At 40.8% G+C, this 16,100-nt stretch overlaps 1 protein-coding gene across 1 annotated transcript in view; it reads right to left on the reverse strand.

The window, feature by feature from the left end:
- Positions 1-1,529: 1,529 nt before the first annotated feature.
- The window catches only part of LOC126384143 (POU domain, class 2, transcription factor 1), an 87,901-nt gene continuing 73,330 nt past the window's right edge, over positions 1,530-16,100 (reverse strand). Inside the window, exons 12-16 of the mRNA XM_050035078.1 lie at positions 15,519-15,716; positions 15,347-15,395; positions 14,564-14,705; positions 12,511-12,584; positions 1,530-10,163 (exon numbers count right to left, since the gene is read on the reverse strand). Of these exons, the coding sequence (XP_049891035.1) occupies positions 9,784-10,163; positions 12,511-12,584; positions 14,564-14,705; positions 15,347-15,395; positions 15,519-15,716 (843 nt within the window). The 3' untranslated portion in view covers positions 1,530-9,783. The remainder of the gene's footprint in view (positions 10,164-12,510; positions 12,585-14,563; positions 14,706-15,346; positions 15,396-15,518; positions 15,717-16,100) is intronic.

Here is a 16,100-nt window from a genome sequence, read left to right on the forward strand (position 1 = left end):
TGTCTTCAGCACGGTCAGAGGGTCAAAGACTTTTACATTCCTTTTATCATTGCTCTGCCTCAGAGTGCCTGAAGAATATTTCTTTTTTGTGATTTTCTTTTCTATCTTCAAGGGCACCTGAACATTCCTCTAAGTTACTGCATATGAGACTGACTGAGTACTTGGCCTCAGTTCTTTTTATATTCAGACAACACCATATTTTATACCTAGATTGTATTGAATTTAACCGTTTTCATGCTGAAATCTCACCAAAGAATTCAAAGTTCATGTAAGAAAGTTATTCTCCAGAGAAACTGAAAGAGACAATTCAACCCCAAATCAAAAATACATATGTCTTCTCTTACCTGTAGTGCTCTTAATATAGATTGTTTTGGTGTGAGTTGCAGAGGGTTGGGGACATCGTAGAGATGTCTGCATACTTTCCAATATGATGGAACTAGATGGCACTCAGCTTGTGGTGCTCAAAGTGCTAAAAAAACATTTGAAAGCCTCCTCAGCAATGTCTCTTTACAGGAGTCATGACCTGGTTACTCGAGATAATCCACAGACCTTGTTGTGAGCAGTTTCATGTAAGATTTTTTTTCTTTCTACTGAACCGTATCACCATAAAGATGGAATTGTGCATCTACTCATCAACGAGAGGTGTCCTCCTCGGCTAATGCGGAATTTATGGTTCTGCGTTGAATCAACGCCGTAGCTAAATTCGGCATTTATCCTGGCTTCATATCAGAAGAGGAAATCTCCGCTTTTCGGTAGGCTAATTTATACAATGTAAAATGCCATAGGCTTGTGCTAATAACGTTAGGGTGTTGTATGTGTTTGGAAAATGTATTTAGTATGACAGCTGTTTTGTGAGTGAACCTTGTGAGTTGAAATGGAGCCAAATTATGTACCGTTACCTTTGCTAAAGTCTGCCATTGTCCCTGGTTTAATATGAGAGGAAGAAAAGATCGCTAGCTGCTAGGCTAATTTATACAATGTCAAATACCCTAGGCTTGTGCTAATAACGTTAGCATGTTGTATTTGTGGGGAAAATGTGTCCAGATAAAGACAAGTGTTTGTCTTTTTTTTATAGTGAAACTGATTTGCATAGTTGTGTTTGAAATTGTCTCTATTAAGCCATGTTTAATTTGTGTTTAATGTGTGTTTTGAATCTAAACTTTACAGCACTTCACAGAAACCTCCGCCGCAGACTAGTGTTTTGGAGGTGTAACTGCGGAGTGACACAGACACCATTGCACAAGTATAAATGCTTACAACGGCATAGGCCACGTGTGTAGGCTATGGCGTAGGGTCTGCCGCACAACTATAAATCCCACTTAACTTTCACGTTAGCTAGCTCAGTTGTGTTTGGTGAGCAGTGATATGGCTGTCGGGTGCAGTTTGGTAGGAAAATAGTTCCCATCAATCATCTTTTTGTTTTCTGATTGAGTCTGATTTTTGCCTTTACAATTTTGACAGTGACATCCTTGAATACAGCAAAAAACAAAACAACAAAACAAACAAACAACAAAGACACGGGAGATGACTTTGGTCTAAATTCGCACTTTATTCCTAACACTTACAGGTTTGTTTTGTCCCCGTTTCCCTGGCCCCTTAAAACAACAGGCACACAGATAGCGATGAGTTCAGGGACAGTAGAGAACAGTTTCAAACCCAAACGTTTCCAACAGAATCAGGTTATTTGAATCAACTCAGACAGAGAGAGCCTCAAGGTCAAAAAACAGCATATTGTAAGCATACTTCAAAACAGAAAAAAGGACCCGAAAAACAGATACTGAAGCTTACAGAGCAGTGTTTGTTTCATCTTTTATGTCCACCATCATCATCACCGCCACCATCATCATTAGGCTATATTAAAGAATACTTTTAGAGTTTACAGCCACCATAAAAACGTGGGAGTTGCACAATGCGGAGAAAAAAGTAAATCAAGGTGAGAAGATACAGTGGAGCTCTTTGGTTTTCACTATTGAGGTTTTTTTCTTTAGCAGTAAAATCTATCTTTGCTGTCCTCTTAACCTTTGGATTTAAGCTGCATTGTAGAAAAAATAGAAAGGAAAACGTTTCTTTAACTTTCTCCTAAATAAAGGAACAATAACATGGGGCAAACAATATCGACTGAAATTATTCTCTCTTTTTTTTCACTCTGTTGTCAGGTTTTACTTTTTGTGTTCTCAAGGCCAAAAAAGAGTCTTTTATGTGTCACGGTGACTTGGAAAGTTGAGCAGAGTAGTAAAATTAACATTCACAGCCACAGAAGAACTACAGTAGAAAACTGTCAAGGCCTGAAGTGCTCTTATTATCTGACAGTGTTTTCATATTAACAACAGGCGCTGGATACCTTTTATTTTAGCAGTTACGGTCCCTAACAAGAATCCTGAATGTTTATATACACATGGAATGACTGTGAGTGTGTGTGTTGTGTCGGTAGTGTAGCGTCTCACTGCGGTAGTTTTAACTTTGGTATCATTCTCTGTCCACCACAGCAGAGTCGGACTACACAGGCACACAGACAGAGCTGCACTGCTGTCGGAGACAAAACAAAAAAACGACAAAAAACGCAAATCTTAAAAATATAAATTTGTATTTTCTTAACTTTAGTTTGACATCCACGTTTTTTTAAGCTCCGCAGTGGATATTTAACAGCCCAAGGGTCAAGCATCACATTTAAAACATGACGTGTATTTTAAGTAAAACCTGAAGTTCAAATGTTTTCCTCCGACAGCAGTGACGAATATACACACACCTTCCTCTCTACAAAACAGCCACATCCTCAGCACAGAGGACATGGTGTAATCTGTAGGTTAAAGCCATAAGAACAACTGAAAATCTTTGTTTCTCCATCATCTAACTTTGCTAGGGCCAGTTTCACATCCCTCACTCCTGAGTTCAGACAAGTCACATCTCTTTTTTATTTTTATTTTATTTTGTCATTAAAGCTTGAGTGTCTATTTGGTTTTTTCATCAGAGTATCAGAGGTATGAGTTAAAAGCCCCTCGTCTATGAAGAAGAGACGGAGGGAATCAGAAAGCTTTTAAGAGAGCAGAGGAGGAGACGTGAACGGAGGAAATTCACTCAAAAGGATGGAAATGTTGAGTTTTAAACCAAACATAGGACAAATGTTACAACGTGTCAAACACTGACTAGTTTAACCAGATTGGAGTGTGTGAAACTGAGCTGTTAGTATTTCATAGTCAGTTTACTTTACTTTCCAGTGACAGAGCAAACCAGACTCTCTATTGTCCTGAAGCAGCAGGACTGAGTTGCACAAGCTATTTGTGAAATCCATCGCTAAGTTTGTTTGTGAAGTTCTTAGAAACTACTAGTTAGTTTTAGACAAGTGATCAGGTTGCACCAGTATGAAAAGTAATGTCTTAGTAGAGAAGACTTTAGTAATTAGGACTTTGTGAGGACACATCTGTAGGCTAGCGCCGTCTCATCAGGAAGTCAAGGCTCATTCATACTCCCTTTACATACGAAAATAGATATGTCTGTTTCAAATGTTGTAAACATCACTGCCCTTATACTTCCCAGCATCCTTTATGATGGCATAGATACAGCCAATTGATGGCACAACAGGGCAGAGTCAAAAAAATTCAGACAATAACAAACGACGCAATGGTGGACGAGGTTGTAATAATCTACCTTTTAACAGAGGTAGTGTTGTAGATGGCCATTAAATGAATCCGGACATGTGAAGGGAGAATTCTTTTCATTATATCACTAATTCGTCCTGTTCTGCCTTTTTTAGAAATGTCTTTGTCGTGTCCTTTGGTCATATGTTGCTTGAAGTAGGCTACACTGCCCCCACGATCTCTAGTGGTACTGCTCCGTTTCGTTCATATCCATAAGCTTTCAGAAAACGTTCACAAATACGGACGAAATGAGCACAGAGGATGGACAGAAGTCTCTGTCCGTGTCTCTATACGTACCTAACATTGAGCATAAATGAGCCCTTAGCATCACAAGCTAACGGCCACAGCTTACAGTTTTAGGGGCTTTTTTCTTTACTTTTAAACTTAACTGCTAATACTTCGTAAATGTAGGTATGATTTTATTTTGTTATTTGCGTGAGTGATCAACTGTGAAATCCGATATGTCAACCATTCTGCATATTAGCTCTTTTAGTCGTCTAAACAGGTCGTATATTAGCAAGCTAACGTTAGCTTTTTCAGTTAGTTCCGGTAGCTATGTAACGGCTACATAATGGCAGTTACTAGGTGTAAATAGTTAGTAACAACTAACATCTACCTAAGAACCAATTTGTTTTGTGCAGATAAGTTTAATTTAGTAGCCTAATGTGTACCTTTCCATTTAGTATACACTAATCAACCACATTTTGAATTAACAAAGAGCTGTTGCAACTGAAAACAATATAAGTTTGATCCAAAATGAGAAACCCAATGTTTCCAACTGGAGATTAAAAAACAGTAACACACATTCCAGGTTCTGTGAGAGATTGCAAATATCAGACAGTCAACGCTGAGACAAATTTCCCCCACAAAGTTAATTTTAAAACAGCATTTTCCTCCGTCACAGTTTCCCTGCTACTTTCTCTCTCTGTCTCAGGTTACAACAGTCTTTAAGTTTGGTTTTGCTTTGAAACATTCGTTTGGCATTTTCTCTTCTTGTCTTGATCTCAAGAACACCCCTCTCTCTGCAGATACAAGCCTCACAACAACCCCTGAAAAAACTATTACAAAGATCCAGAAAGACATAAATAGAATCCAATAAATACATAAATAAAGAGTCAATAAATAAAGGTGAGAGACAAAGAAGTTAATAAAATACAAACGGACCATTTTTCCCCATCCCCGAAAAAAGCACACACCTCCCTCATACAATAAATACAAATATTTTTTTTTCCAACAAAGAGCCCGTGAGAGATAAAGAGTTTTAAAGCTTTTGGTTCTTAAATCAAGTCGTCGTCTTCGGTCGTCATCATCAAAGGTAATAGTCCCAGCCTTTTTATACATCAGCAACAAGTAAGAGCAGTTGAACATAGATTATTTCCCCCCTACAAAAACCTAGAAGAACTAATGGATACATTCCCTCTAAAAGTGGACGTTAACAGCCTTTAATCCGTCTCAGACGTGAGCACCCCCCCACTTCCCTCCCCATATCATCTTTATCATTGGTTGCCTACAGTACCTGTGTGTGTTTGATGAAAGCTTTCTCTGTTTTCAACCTGGACCTCTTTTTATTATTCCATCAGAGTGATCTTTTCTCACAAAAATATCGCCAACTGCTTCACTGTGGAGCTTTTCAAAAGAAACATGTTTCAGCTCATTAACGTAAAATCAAATATACTGTATTGGTGATAATTTATCAACAGTTTTTAGATACCTGAACACTGGTATGCCTTCACTATTAAAAACAGGACAATATGAAAAATCACTGATCCTTAAAAACTCTACCTTGGTGATACATTCAATGGAAATTAGAGTTGACTGATGATCATCTAGATGTGCTGTACATACTTGTTTATCTTATTCACAGTTATGTTAAAAGGTTTGGTTTCCAGGTCACATAACTTAATAATAATATAATATAATTAATATACAGCCTGTTCTCATTCCCGGGGCATCAAATATTGCAGCTTGGTCAGTGGCCGTCAGTTTCTGATTCTGATACACAAGGCACCCTACAGCATCTGTACAAATATACCAGGCTTTAATTTAACTCTGATGCAAACCCATCCATGGCAATGACATTGTATAAAGAGCGAGACAGTCCAAGTTTGGCAGGAGAGGGGGACGGAGGGGTGGATGACTCAACCAAGCACAGGACTTTCACCCTGGAGATGGGTGTTTGTGTTTGTGAGAAACACAGGTTAAACTTACTTATTTTAACCCTAACCATGATGTTTTTTTCCTACCTAACCACGTAATTTTATTGCCTAAACCTAAAACAGTTTTGGTGAAAGCTGTTTCCTTCGCCTGATATCGGACAGAATTATCAACTCATCACACTGTGTTTCCATCGTTAGTCTGACATTGCGTCCACTCTATCCGATTTTTGTAAGGGAAGGAGGTTCGATTTCCCCTAACCAATTAGACCAACATATCCACCTAAATCTAACGTCATTTTAACTCCACACTGATATGTAGCCATGCCAATATCGGGTGATATTGGGATAGCATGTCAATTAAGAACAGTCCGGATAGCAGCTTCTATCTTGTCCTCAGCGCTCGCCATTGTTCTTATAACTCCTCATTGGTTCCGGCACACTGCTTGACAACAGCAAGACAATGATGTTAGTCCTGTCGGTGGTGCCAGTTGGCTAATTGAGGACCTCTGCATTGCTCATTTGTTGTTGTTATTTACCTGCGAAATTACTGTTTCATGTCACGATGCCAGACAAATCAGTGAACTTGTACTTGGGCTAGTGGTGCCGGTTCAAATGTCTGGACTCAAGCAAATGTTTCCCATGAACATGGAAGATTATTTTGAAAAGACACTATGCATGTGACGTGTGGAAATTGACCTGCCATCCCTGAACGTCCAAGACGACGCTAGTCGGGTACCTAAAGCATCCCAGTCTGAAGGCCACTGACCAAGCTACTGTATTGGATGAGATGAGAGTGAGAACATGTTGGAATATGTGAGTCTGCTCTCACCTGCATTACAATAATACAACTTCAGGGAGAAACACATGACGTAAAGTTGAGATGACGGATTAGCAATATTGCTTATGTTTAAAATATCAGTAAATTGATTTTCATTCGTGCTGAAATGAATAGAAAACAGTGGCTGCCTGTTAAGTATGCTACATTAAAAATGAGCTATGTGGCCAAAAGAAGTCAATCTGTATTTTACACCACTTATTAACTTCTCACTCTGTAAATAAACATCTGTTAAAAGATACGAACAACAGCAACTGTACAGTTAAGCCTCAGAAGCCCTCTGCAAAAATAAATAGTGAAAGTTATCTGAATATAAATAAACTAAACTTGTGCTGAGTTTCACAAGGCGACAGAGGGATCACTTTGATTTTTGGAGTTTGTGTTAGAAATGATCCAAGCAGCAGGAGAGAACGTTGGAGACAATAAGTTTGATGGGAAAACTCTGTGAAACGGGTCCAGGTTGAAAATGACCAGAGTTCTGCTTTCAAGTATCTAAAATAAACACTGGGTGACATTAGTTTGTTGAACATGTTTATGAGACATAAAGAGTGCGTTGTGTTTTACGGTTTGGTTTGGATGCAAGAGAATTTATCTTTATACCGACACACGCTCGCACAAGCACACACACGTTCCCACAGTCACACACAGCTGAGCCACACGTACAACTTGTGCATTGGTTTGGTTGTTCTATTTGGTTGTATGTCTAAAAAGTTTTGCTTTTGGTTTTCAGTTTTGGCTTTCTCACAACATAATGGATCAACTAAAAAAAACTTTTTTTTGTAATCTTGGAAGCTACATTTTCACAGTTATTTCCAACCATAAAAAAAATAAAAACCCAGAGCACAACCGAAGAGACAAGAAGATATGAAAATAGGCAACACGTCGCCAAAACCCACCACCACCACCTCCCCACCCCTGCCCCTCCCTCCCTCCCTCCTTCCCGCCGCATAATAAGTAGAAAGCAATGAGACAAATCCATACATCATTAACAGACACACTATGGAAAGCAAAAACAAAAATATATATATTCTCAAAGTCAGTTTGTTGAGGTTATTCCATATTTTATCCATCCAGGAAAAAGTGAGAACAAAGCCGAGGTCGCTGGCAGAGGGAGGGAGGGAACGATTTCTGTCTGTCGATACAAGAACAGCAATCACAGCTAAAGACAAACAGACAGACAGGGCCTTACTCCCCCCTTTTCTCCCCTCGTCCTCCCCCTCTTTGTTTGTATTTGGTTTAGTTACGGTTCAGTCACTCATACATAATTAGTAGCAGTAGTAGTAGCTTTTGGTTTTGGGTTACTTTTTGGTTTTTTGGTCCGCCGCTTCGAGCGCACCTCCTCCTGCTCCTCTTCCTTCTATCTTCTTGCTTTTCCCCTGCAGCTTTTCATACCTTTGGCTCCTCCGCTCCTGACCGCTTCTCCTCCTCTTCTTCTTCTCCTCTTTTCTTTTGGCCCTTTGATCTGATCTTTGGAGACAAAGGAGAGGGGCAGATGGGAGGGAGGGATGGAGGGCAGGGGTTTGGGGGCAGTAAGGGGAACGCCGGTGCTTCACCTCTTTCTTTTGTTCTTTTTTTTTTGGTTTGGACTCTTTCTTTTGCTTGTAGTGTGTGTGTGTGTGTGTGTATGTGTGTGTGTGTTTTCCCTTTGACACTGCTGAGGTTTTGTCTGGACACTCGTCTCCCGGGCGAATCAAGAGACAACGCTGCCAGAGGCGATGCTTTGGTATCCAAGAGTGACTGTCTGGTGGTAGATGAGCAGTCTGGAAGATGACATGATGATGGTATGGGTGTGTATGGGGTGATGAAAATAAAAGAAGCCAAATAATGCTGAATAAAATCCCAAGACTGTCCACATCTGCCTGTGGTATCCTCTTTGTAGACTGTTGAGTGTGTTTACTTCGATTTGAGCAAACACTAAAGACAACAATGAGAATATTGATGATGAAATCCTGATAGAAAATGTTCTCTTTGCACAGAAAATTAGGATGTAAATAAAACAGCTAAACAACCACCAAAAAAAAGACCAATATATTTATTTTTACCTGGATCAAATAAGATTTTCCAACACGTACGGTTGGTTTTATCCAATTTACATGCCAGAAGGGTGGGTTTTACCACATAGTATAATTTAATGAATACCAGAAAGCTCAGGCATTAACAGCAAAGTATACTACAGTAAGTATGGATTGGCATCTTTAGTGATGCTATAGTAATTATAGTAGTAAACTCCACCCATCTGCCACCCCAGGCTGGTGAAAACAAACGCTGCCTGTTCTAATGTAAGGTATGCATCACTGTAAAGAGAGAGGTAGGTAGATATGCTGCATGTGGGATCAGCTGTAAAACATTACATATCTGTAATACCATAAAGAGTGATTAATGGAAATTAATAGAAAAAATAGATGTTTTGTAAAGCTGAAAATGAGAACAAAGGAAATCCTGAGTGAAATGGAAAATGTTTGTCATGAAGTGAAATGAAGTACTGACCTGATCCTGGACAGATCAGAATGCAAAGTCTTTTTGAACTAAAGCTTTTCTCTCCGTTTTGTTGTTTTTTTGTCTTTTTTGGTTTTCAGTTTTTGGTATTTGGAGATTTTGGTTTTCATCTTTGTAAGTGTGTGTTTCTCTTCTAGCATCTTTTCTCTCTTCTGTTTTTTTTTTTTTTTTTTAAATTTGGTTGCAACCACATGACCTTCCGAGCTTGTTAAACAAGTCTTTTCTTTTTGCCTCCCATTTCTCACACACAGTTTCGCTTCTCATCCCTGCCCTCAGCAAGTTTATTTTTTCTCCAGCCGATAAAAAGCATGCTGTTCGTTTCCCCGATGCTGAGCAAAAACACTCCTCAGTGCCACCTCTCCAGCTGTAGATCATTATTTGGTTTCAAATGTCCCCCCTCCGTTCTGCAGTTCTCTCTATCCTCTCCATTCTCCCTCTCTCTTTGCTTCCTCCCATCATCCATCTGTGTATATTTTTGGCTTCAGAAGACTTCAGCGGGGAGACAGAGAAAGAGAGAGATGAAATCAGAGATGGATCAGACAGAGAGATGGCTTTGGTTGAAAGGCGAGGTTGTAAATTTAGATTTTTAAAACTCCTTTAACTCTTCCTCTTCCTCCTCCTCGTTCTCCTCTGATAAGAAACTTTGGCTGTCAGTGAGGGATCACTCGGCCATGGCCCCTCCCAAAGGAGGTGGCGAGGCTTCGCTGAAAGAACAGAAGGAGGCGGGGCTTGAACAAGGAGATACGGACTCCTCGGGACACGAAGTCGGGCTCATGAGGTCGCTGGCGCCGGGCGGCGGAGACTGGGAGAAGGAGGGACGGGGGCCGCACATTCCACCAACGCTGCTGACCAGTCCCATGGCAGGTGTGGAGGTTGTTGCCATGGAGCCGGTCACCATGGGGAGGAGGGTAGGGCGGTTGAGGAAGAGTGAGGGGCGGAGGGAAGGAGGTACAGCGGGACCCCCAGGTCCTCCCAGAAGCATGTGAGCGGCTCCCCCCTCGAGGCTGGAGATGGGCAGCTGACCACTGCTGGCTGCCAGGGCTGGTAGGGATGGACGAGAGGAAGAAGATAGAGGGAGTGTGGACAGTTATGGAGCGAGAGATAAGAGAAGGGTTGAGATGAAAGGAGGAGGGAAAGAGAAAGAAAAAATGTGATAAATACAAAGTGACAAATGATGAAGAGAGGTAGAAAAAAGATGACGGAAGGGAAAAGAGTAAAAGGAAAAGCAGGACGAACGTAGATGTGGTGGCGTTGAAGAGGAAACAAACAGCAGAGATGGGACAGCAGCAATTGAGAAAAGACAGAAAAGAGGTGAAGAGAAAGATGGAGAGATGGATAAACATAGGCAGAGGACAAAAAGGAAAGAAAATTTGTAGAAAAGCAGGCAGAGTGGATAAAAAAAGACAGGTTTGGAGGATAGAAAAAGACAGGAAGAAAAGAGACACATCAGTAACTAGAGATGCAGATGGGGGAAGACTGCAGAGTGACTAAACTGGCAGTTTTCATACATTCACTTATATAATGGAAATAAATCATTCTGGGAGTAAGCAGGCAAAAATGATTTAAGGGTCAGGTCACCCAAGTCACAACAAAACTATTTTCAAACGGATATCAGAATAATTTCGGACAGACTTTTATGAAAATAACTTGGTGACACATTTGCTGAAGCTGTCACTATAAAACAGACAGATAATGGTCTATTGCTTCTAATGGCATTTGCTAGAATCTAACTCAGCACACCAAAAACAACCAATCAGAGCCGAGGAGTCTTTAAAGCAGCTGTCAATCATGTCAATCACTGCTCGTGAACGACGGTCAAACTGCCAAACTAGGCAGCGCTGATCAACTGCATTGCCTAATTCCCACCTCAAACATATTTTAGTGTACTGTTTAGTTGTAACATGAGAAAGATTGTGACCTGGCTGCCAGGTTGGACCAGTCGGACCAGCTTTTCCATTTTACAGCCAACGGTACACTATAATATGTTTCTGAAAACATTTGGGGTGATATATACTGTATATATATATATATATACAATATATATGGTATTAGTTATTTGGGTGAACTGAACCTTTAGAAATAAATATGCTTCTATTTACATTTGGATATAAAAAATCCTAAATCCTAAATTGCAAGAAGACAAATGATAGTCAGCAAAAGGATGAAGATGGAGATACAGTTATTTACTACACATGCACACAACCACCTACATGATGCTATGAATGATGAATACTGAGTTGGATGCTTGTGAAAGTGTGAAAATAAACTTCTGTCTCATTCTGCTGACTATCTGCACACAACATCAAGTAGCACCACAGAAAAACAAAATAAAATCATCAGTATGTGTCATACTGTTCACAGAAAAACCATGAGTGACCTAAAGAGGTTTACTTTAGATATTACAAGGTGTTTTTCAAGGCATCATTATGTTATATCGCGATGAGAAATAAGATCCCAACACTGAAAATAATCCTGTATTTTCCTGCAGAATTACTGCAGCGAGCACGGCAGAATAAGCTGTCTATCAGTCAGAGCTCCACTGTAACAGAGAGTGACACCTGCCGACTTTTGAATTCCAGTGTAATAGTCAACACTTTTATCCATTACAGCGCCACGAGTGTAAACATTCAAAGCTTGTGTGTGGCCCCAGAGGGATTCAAACCAGAAATCCTTTTCCACGTCAACACTTCATTTCACAAACCCTCTTTTCACCGAGGCTCCTCTTTCTTCTCTCCTTCAGCCTATAACTCTATCAGAGCCGGCAGTGCTAGAGCTGCAGTTTCCATAACAGGCTGTATCCTTCTCATCAACACATGGCCCGGAGGAGGCCGGCTCTGAATGACGCCAGAACAGAGTGGGAGAAAAAGGGGAAGGTCTGAATCGGCGCTATAGGGAGATGGATCACATGACGGATTCAAAGCTGAGCTCACAGACTTTATTTGTGATGCTTAATTGATTTGGCAGCAGATCGTCTCTTTTAAAAAGGGGAATTTTGAGTGGAAACTAGTTATTTAGCCAACAGGCCTCGGTATAGAGAGGGAGGGGATTGTGCCTGTTCAACTGTTTACTGTAAGCTGACTTGGCCTCCTAAGCTTTGCCATAAGGGGCTCTTGTCACTCTGTGATAATAGCAGTCTATTGTATGAGAATCAAATTGAATCTTTCACCATACTGAGCGATTCAAAAAGTTTGTGCTGAGGAGGAGGAGTGAGAGCCGGGCTCGCTGTTGGCTACTGTCGTCTGAGAGCTGCAAGGAAATTCATTTTGGACAGAATGGATGAAGGGTGAAATGGGAAGTAGTCTTAAGAAATGGAGACTCATGAAGACTTGCTGGGCTGGAGGGGACAGTCTGCATGCACACACACAAACACACACACATGCACACACACCTTGCATGGTAGCCAGGGGACTGCTGCCAATGAGGGCCTGGTTCATCCCTGTGCTTACTCCCATCAATGTGTTCCTGAAATGTGGACGGACCGCAAATTCACACAAACAATTCACACTTGTAGAGAAAGAGTTAGCAGGTTAGAGTGACGTAACCCCAGTGTAATTATGTCTCTTGTCTTGTGTTTGATGGTGTAATTGGGGCACCAGCAGCTTCTCTGACACTGTCTATCTTTGTCAAAACTGCATGCCTTAGCTTGTACATACATCTCCATGTGTGTGAGCAGAATTGCAGTCAAACTTGTGTGGCAGCAGTCTGACACACCTTTCAACAGCTTTTCTTTGCAACATACAGCTGCATATGTTTCAGGTGATGTCAAGTTTAACATGTTTTCATTACAGCTGATGGAGGGCTGATGGTTTCACTGATTCAGGAACAACCTAAACACTCCAAAATGTGTGAAAAAAACCCTTTCAAATACAGATAGTATAAAATAGTGTGTCATTTTTGCATTCTTACACAGAGGTGTAAATAAGATTTTTCCAAAGAGTCAGTCTTTTATTTTGAAAGAAACACGGTCTCTCTCCTTTTAATTAAGGCCTGCAACAAATTATCATTTTTATTAATAATTTGTCTGTTTTTGCCTGATATCAGATGAAATTGTCAGCTGGTCACACTCCGTTTCCATCTTCAGTTTGACATTGTCTCCCCTCTAACTGATGTCCATGGGGGAGGGTTTTTTTTATTTTCTCCAACCAATCACTTGAGACCAGTATATCCACCTGAGTCTAATGTCATTTAAAGTCAACACTGATGCGCAGCCGTACCAATATACCTGCTTATGCTTGGGTTTTAAAAGTGGAGCGGAGCAAAGTAAAAACTAATGACAATGACAATAGCATTAGTCCCGCCCATGGCACTGATTGAATAAGCTAGTCCCCCCACTGGATGTTGAGAAACTGCTGTTTCACGTCACAATGCCAGACCAGAGTCAGTCAACTCAAACTCGGTGGACTGGGCGAATTCATAGGTCTACTCTGGACCCAGGCAAAATGTATTGCTTATTATTTTTGATTAATTGCCTTATTTCACAAAATGTGGATTATAAAATGTCAAATTGTCAAAAAACAAATATATACATTTTACAATAATACAAATCTAAAAGAGCAGAGGGTTTTCACATTTAAAACGTAGACATGGGAGAGTGTTTCATAGCTTGCTTTCTGCTTTGATGACTTAGAAGATTGACCAATTAACCGTAAATTGTTGTGGGCAAAGTTTGTTTTCTGTTTTTTTTTCCCTGCTGTACTTCCACCTATCATCATTTTGATTATGACTGGCTCAAAGCCTCAAACCGAATCATGTTTCTTTATAACTTCCCCTGTGTCGTGTACATATAATTTAATGGTGCTGAGCAAACGGTGGTGAAAAACAGCTGAGGTATCGGGGGAAAATCGTGTTGTCTAAAAGGCGTGTTTGATGCTTTCCCATTAATGACAATACTTTAACGTCAGGTTGAAGATCTGATTTACCTGTTAGGTGACTGAGTAAAGGAAAGGACAGCTTGAGTTTCCCCAAAACTAGCAGTTAGTCTGACCGGCACTGAGGTGGTGCTGTTGGGTAATGGTAGATTTGGTTCATTGAAGGCGCCAGCAAAGCAATACGGTACATAAAATAAGCACAGCAGTAACATCTGATAGATCAGATTAGTAGTGTTTAACTATATATCTTTAAATGTTACAGTTACGAATGAAAATGACGAAAGAAATAAACAAGTCTGCCTATTTCAGATATCTCTGCAGTTCAAATCAACTGCCAGTTGTGTACCTGAAAGTAACTTTTAGTGTGAAGTCATCGTTATTCTGTCTATAGATCATTTCAAACTTGGTGATTTAAACATTCTAAATAGGTCCACGTGTATTTCCTGTTGGAATGTCTGTAATGCAGTAGTTGAGAGGAAGTAAACAACGCCCTCTGCTGCCATAAAATCCCTTTAAAGATAAAATAACCACCATGTTTTGTTTTTCAATTATTACCATCAGATAAACACTCACCCAGTGTTGAGCCCGTGGGCCCCAAGGCTGGGAGGGGCGGGGCTAGCTGTGCTATGTGGGGGTGGGGTCACAGAAGAAGAGGCGGAGCCTACTGCAGCGGAGCTGACAGGAGTCATGGGGCAGGATGCTGAAGAGCTGGCGGCTGAGGGGAAGAGAAGGAGAGGGATGTTGGTGCCATGTAGCAGGTTTGTTTTCACCGTGCAGATGAGTTACAGCATTAAATAAACATTTTGGTGACACAGTTCTTAATCAGCAGTCAGGATCCTTAGCTTTTTGAGTGTCTTCTTTAACTCCAGTCAACTGCAGACTGGAGAGAGAAGTTTGCGACTGGAAAGTATTAGCCTCGGCTCAACGGACCGATAAATTTCCAGCTGTGTTTGTTACCTGTCAGGCCATCTGTCATATCTGTGAAGCCTGGGATAGCTCACACCGTAGCCAGGGTCCATAAATCACGAGGACAAGCCATGACTCATGGAGGTAAACAACTCAAGACGGGACCAGTGCTTCCATGTTGTTGTCAACAAAACATCATTGTTTTCTATTTCAATCTTCCTCTCACAGAAATCATTTTTTTTAAAGTGATGATTCTTCAGTGTTTCATCAAAGCAGCAAAAAGCTCCGACAATACAGAAGTATCAACTTCTTCCAAATAACGTCAGGACCAGTTTAATCTTCCTGTGACCGACCTTAGGGTTCCAAAAACACAATTGGGAAGCACTGCTCTAACCTTTAATAATTCATTGACGAGACTCTACACGGGCACAAACAGTAATTACAGCTCACCTGTTGTGCTGAGACAGGTGGTGACCTGGGACAGACCCTGACTCGATATCTGGAGAGGGAGAGAGGGAAAGAGAGATCAGGAAATACTTCCATCTGTGGAAACAAATATCCAACCTCTGAAATTACACAAAACAAGTAAAGGAAGAGTCAGTGGATGTGTGGTGGACTGTACCATGTGCGGGCTGTAGCAGGGGGCTTTGTGTGTCACAACAGGTGAAGTCTGGCTGGGCAAGGGAGGGGTGGTGCTGCTAGAGGGGTTGATGCGTTTCTCTTTCTGTCTGCGGTTGCAGAACCAAACACGAATCACCTCCTTCTCCATGTTGAGCTGCTCTGCCATGAGCAGGATCTCCTCCGAGGTAGGCTTTTGGTTCTGAGGAGGAAAACATCAGACTAATGGGTAAAAAGAGAGACGAGCAGAAACTGAAACCAATGGATGAAAGAACGGGTGATGATATTTGCCTAACCCTTACATGCATACCTTCAACTCTTTAGCAAGCCTGAAACATCCTGTCTAATTCAGTCAATTCACTCAAATGTGCACCCAACTTGACAGTATTCCTTAGATTATTTGTCCTCAACACTGACTATGTTTTCATGCACAAAATGTTCCAGGTGTTTCTTATTCCAAACAAGACAATAAGCTGTTTACATGGCTGATGAAAATGAATATTCCACTAGTATTCCTGTTAACATGCAGCCATGCATACTCAGATTAACCTGCCATAACATGATTATCATGCCAAAATATGAAACC

This window comes from Epinephelus moara, chromosome 22 (assembly GCF_006386435.1).
Source record: "Epinephelus moara isolate mb chromosome 22, YSFRI_EMoa_1.0, whole genome shotgun sequence".
In the NCBI taxonomy this organism is placed as follows: Eukaryota; Metazoa; Chordata; class Actinopteri; order Perciformes; family Serranidae; genus Epinephelus; species Epinephelus moara.